Source organism: Centroberyx affinis, unplaced genomic scaffold, assembly GCF_046629955.1.
Source record: "Centroberyx affinis isolate AG114_WGS23_722 - 3 ecotype Tasmania unplaced genomic scaffold, CSIRO-AGI_Caff_v1 ptg000679l_1, whole genome shotgun sequence".
In the NCBI taxonomy this organism is placed as follows: Eukaryota; Metazoa; Chordata; class Actinopteri; order Beryciformes; family Berycidae; genus Centroberyx; species Centroberyx affinis.
The window spans coordinates 31725-37500 of NW_027279300.1; the positions used below are offsets into that span (position 1 = coordinate 31725).

The 5776-nt window shown below is 43.2% G+C and overlaps 1 protein-coding gene across 1 annotated transcript in view; it reads left to right on the forward strand.

The window, feature by feature from the left end:
- Positions 1-4878: 4878 nt before the first annotated feature.
- Positions 4879-5776, forward strand: part of LOC139643956 (microfibril-associated glycoprotein 4-like) — a 6876-nt gene continuing 5978 nt past the window's right edge. Inside the window, exon 1 of the mRNA XM_071519279.1 lies at positions 4879-4925. Coding sequence (XP_071375380.1) covers positions 4920-4925 — 6 coding nt within the window. The 5' untranslated portion in view covers positions 4879-4919. The remainder of the gene's footprint in view (positions 4926-5776) is intronic.

The window sequence follows — 5776 nt, forward strand, 5'->3', positions numbered from 1 at the left end:
TCAAACATGACGTTTTAGTCATGGGAAGCTGCTAAAATCACTCTCTAATGCAATAAAAGTATGCTGCTAAAACTCAAGTTACTATGCAGAATGGCCCTAGTGCCCTAGTGCGCCTTGAAATGTTTACTAGTTTACTAGTAAGGTCCAAAATGTCAACTAGTTTACTAGTAAGGTCCTAAATGCTAATGAGGAGGCGGGAGAGGTTGCATTAAGGCTTCCTATTGGCTCTCCACTGTCAACCAATCAGGACTCAGGATTTTGTCATTGTCCCGCCTGTTTCATTTGCATGTTGTGCACTGGTTAACTAGTAAGGTCCAAAATGTCCACTAGTTAACTAGTAAGGATTTTTTGGACCTTACTAGTTAACTAGTTACACATATTTTTTCTTACTAGTTAACTAGTTACACATATTTTTTCTTACTAGTAAACTAGTGACGTCCAAAATGTTCCACTAGTTAACTAGTGGCGGTGATTTTCAGCGCACTAGTTGACCTCTGCGCGCAACTAGTTAACTAGTGACATTTTAAAATGTCACTAGTTAACATGTAAGACATTTTTGCACTTCATAGTACATACTTCATACTACATAGCATATACAGAATATAGTTTTTTAAACGTTTTTTTGTTCTCCTTTTGTTGCCTACCTGAGTGTGTGTTTGTGTGTACAGTATGAGCGAGGGAGTGACAGATACAGACGGACGAATGAGGCTGAATGTTAATAGGTTGAAATTTGACTCACTATTCATATATCCATTGGTATTTACTCAACATGAACAAAGCCAATAATTGTAAATAGGTGGAAAAAAGTGAGAGACTCTTTTATAAATGTATATATTTTTTATATATGCAATATATGTTGTCAAAGTCCAACATAAAGAAAACAGCTCAGCAGAATGATTAGGGTTTGTTTTTTTATATATTGTCCAAATCTGCTTTGTTGGTTTGTTCATGTGCTAGAATTGTGATTTTCAGACTGTTCCTCCATACAATGGAAAAAACACAATTCTTCAATCTCCTCTACCGCAGACGCAGGCAGGCAGACAGACAGGCAGGCAGACAGACAGGCAGGCAGACAGACAGGCAGACGCAGACAGACAGGCAGACGCAGACAGGCAGACGCAGACAGGCAGACGCAGACAGGCAGACAGACAGGCAGACGCAGACAGACAGGCAGACGCAGACAGACAGGCAGACACAGACAGGCAGACGCAGACAGGTAGACGCAGGCAGGCAGACAGGCAGGCAGACAGACAGGCAGACAGGCAGGCAGACGCAGACAGGCAGGCAGACGCAGACGCAGACAGGCAGACAGACAGGCAGACGCAGACAGACAGGCAGACAGACAGGCAGACGAAGACAGACAGACAGGCAGACGCAGACAGGCAGACGCAGACAGGTAGACGCAGGCAGGCAGACAGGCAGGCAGACAGACAGGCAGACAGACAGGCAGACAGGCAGGCAGACGCAGACAGGCAGACGCAGACAGGCAGACAGACAGGCAGACGCAGACAGACAGGCAGACGCAGGCAGGCAGACAGACAGGCAGACGCAGACAGGCAGACGCAGACAGGCAGACGCAGACAGACAGGCAGACGCAGACAGGCAGACGCAGACAGGCAGGCAGACAGACAGGCAGGCAGACAGACAGGCAGACGCAGGCAGGCAGACGCAGACAGACAGGCAGACGCAGACAGGCAGACGCAGACAGGCAGGCAGACATACAGGCAGACGCAGACAGGCAGACGCAGGCAGGCAGACGCAGACAGGCAGACAGGCAGGCAGACGCAGACAGGCAGACAGACAGACAGCCAGGCAGACAGACAGGTAGACGCAGGCAGGCAGACGCAGACAGGCAGACGCAGACAGGCAGACAGACAGGCAGACAGACAGGTAGACGCAGACAGGCAGACAGACAGGCAGACGCAGACAGGCAGATAGACAGACAGCCAGGCAGACAGACATGTAGACGCAGGCAGGCAGACGCAGACAGGTAGACGCAGACAGACAGGTAGACGCAGACAGACAGACGCAGACAGACAGACACAGACAGGTAGTCAGACGCAGACAGACAGGCAGACGCAGACGCAGACAGACAGACAGGCAGGCAGACAGACAGGCAGGCAGACAGACATGCAGACGCAGACAGGTAGACGCAGACAGGTAGACGCAGACAGACAGGTAGACGCAGACAGACAGACGCAGACAGACAGACACAGACAGGCAGTCAGACGCAGACAGACAGGCAGACGCAGACAGGCAGACGCAGACAGACAGACACAGACAGGCAGTCAGACGCAGACAGACATGCAGACGCAGACATGCAGACGCAGACAGGTAGACGCAGACAGACATGCAGACGCAGACAGGTAGACGCAGACAGACAGGTAGACGCAGACATGCAGACGCAGACAGGTAGACGCAGACAGACAGACACAGACAGGCAGTCAGACGCAGACAGACAGGCAGACGCAGACATGCAGACGCAGACAGGTAGACGCAGACAGACAGGTAGACGCAAACATGCAGACGCAGACAGGTAGACGCAGACAGACGACAGCTGGACGACATTATCTATGGATGTAATATTTCATCATCATTCTTTATCAGACTGTTTCTATGGTCCATGTTCCACTTTTCCAGACCATGTTTTCACATTTCAGAAGATTCTTCCCCAGATGTTTGGCTGATGAAAACAAATCCACTATTAACATTCAGCCTCATTCGTCCGTCTGTATCTGTCACTCCCTCGCTCATACTGTACACACACACACACACTCAGGTAGGCAACAAAAGGAGAACAAAATAAACTTTAAAAAACTATATTCTGTATATGCTATGTAGTATTGTAGTATTGACTGTCTTTCTGGTCTATGATGTGTTGATTTGTAATGTGTTTTTATTGTGTTTCTATTGTGTTTTTACTGGAAACCAAATTTACCTTATGGGACAATTAAGTTTTAAGTAAAATTGACTTAAGAAGAATTACGTTATGTACTGCAGAGATTTTCATTAAGTAGTAACACAGTATTATTGCATACTTACAATACTTTGCTATAGGTTAATACACAGTTTAATTAATTGGAACGAGGCCATTGTGAAGTGTTATTGTTTAACTTGTTTCTCTGCTGTGTGGAGCTGATGACTTCTCTGGAAACCAAACTTCGCCTCATGACTGAAAAATCAATATTTGAATTGAAACGAACCGAAGAAAGTTACACCCACACACACACACACATACACACACACACACACACATACACACACACACACACACACACATACAGATATTTGTATTAGTGTGCGCGGGTGCACACACTCACACTCAGGAAGGTAGAGAACAAAAAAAACATTATATTCTTCAACATATTATATTCAACATATTATTCAAAAAGTGGTGGAAACTCTGCTGCCACCATTACACGTTTACACTGGTGTTTAAAGACAACCTTTAGTGTTACAAAACACCCTCTGGTGACTGTTTTGGAATCTGAAAATGGCACTTTGAAGCACTCAGGTCACAGAGTTTTCAAACCTGATATGGAGCATGGACACACCAATGAGTTAAGTGATTTGAAACATTTCAGAGATTCAAACTCTTTTTTTCAAGGATTGGAGACACCCCTGATTAGAGATTGGAAACACTTCACGGTGTTTCGAGGTAAAACCTGGAACTCTAAAACCTAGTAAGCAGGCTTGGAATTTCATCATTTTAGGGGCAAGGCCATTTGGCCTTCGCTGTCACAAAGGCCACTGAGTGAAATAAGAGGATTTGGAGCCTACAAATATTAATTGAAGATATGAATGTTATACTGTTTTGAAAACATGGGGTCTTCAGCTTTCAGTATCCGTAAACCAATTGTATGGATGCTGAAAACTTTGAAGCTCAATATCTCAGAACTATCCTGAAGGCAGATAGAACCTTATCATTCTAAGCTCACGTTATGTAAAATAAAACGGTGCTGTTTGAAGAAGGTCTCGTATAAAGTGACTTTCAAACTTTCAAAACACTCTTTGTGTGTCTGCAGACTCATACATGTGTATTGAAACACTTAAAACTGGGCATAGCTCCGAAACCCCCACTTTAGTATTGATTTACCATGTTTTGTGTTTCAAAACCAAAATATTGTGTTTAAAGTGCTCCCAAACACTGATATTAGTGTTTCAACTGGAGCCCCACCTAAACACCAGTCCCAGTGTTTCACTGCTCATGGTGCTTCAGAACCTGAGAGCTGCTGTCTCCGTCCTCCCTCTTCTAACAGAGCAGAGCGGAGATACGTGCAACACATCAGAGGATTAGCTCGTCAAAATAAAAGTCTACAGAATACTACAGAGTCGTTCAAAGGCAAGGTGTAGCGTTATAATGTGAATGCCCTCTGGGTGCCGTTCTAGTTTGGGTTTTTTTGTACTCCCATCAAGATCTCTGTCCAATAGGTCCGCTTGATATGTGTGAAACGAGCCAAACGACCTGGAGAAGTCTGGTTCAGACTTAAAAGGACTGAACAGTGTGAAAACACTTGATTTGAATAGATATGATGTACTGCAGAGAGTTTCATTAAGTAGTAACGCAGTATTATTGCATACTTACAATACTTTGCTATAGGTTAATACACGGTTTAATTAATTGGAACGAGGCCGTTGTGAAGTGTTATTCTTTACCTTGTTTCTCTGCTGTGTGGAGCTGATGACTTCTCTGGAAACCAAACTTTGCTTCATGACTGAAGAATCAATATTTGAAGTGAGACGAACTGAAAAAAATTACACCCACATCCTGATATTCTAGCTATTGTCAGCATTGTGCAATCCTAATGTATAATTTTTTCTACAAACCTGGAATATAAATAGATGTGAAGCAGCAGCAGCTCAGACACATCAGAGCTTCCAGACAGACTGACATCAGCATTTTCATCAGAAATCACACAATGCAGGTAACTTGGTAACTTAATAGATCTATCTGTCTATTTGTTTGTCTCTCCATCCTTCTCTATCTGCTGACTCTTTATAGTGGTGATGTTAAGGGATTGAATTAGTTTGTTTTTTGTTTTTTTCAGTTTTCATTTTCTTAGTTTGCCGTATGTAGCGCTGAGCAAACAATATATTGTTTCCTGTCTCCTGCCACTGGATTTATCTACTTTTGCGTTACAGATGCACGTGTAAACTTATCAGGATGTTGTCAAAATGGCGGTAAAAGTAGTAATATATTGACATAATTCAATATAAATACATTTTGCATGGTAATAAAGTGACAAACGAAACATAAAGATTCAACAATTATTGTTGAATACCATACCAAAATATGAAATGTTCACATTCTTCATTTTTCCTCCATATTAGTACTTCATTGAAGGGAAACTACATGAAGCCCGTACACGTGTCCTTGTTCATATAATTCATGAAATCCCCAAACTGCGTAGGCCTGGTGGCAGAACAAAACACTGAGTGGCAGATTTCCCATCAGTAGAATCAGGCAGAGTTTGAGTTTTAGCAGTTTGGGCTTTTTTCCAGTGTAACCTGAGGGAATGGTGGATCTAAATTTGACCTAATTGCTCCTTAACTGGTCCTCGAACTATTTTGTTCTGCCTGCTACCTTTTCATCTCAGGACAAATATTTTTTTAATTCACTTATTTTATCATGTTTTGTCTGCAGTTTTCTGCATTTTGAACAATTGGTTTGGTAAAAAAGCTGTAATGACATAACTCATGAATGAGTAAAATCACAGTGACTATGAAACTCAACCATGCAACACTGGAAACACTGCCTTAGTGTTCAATACTAATC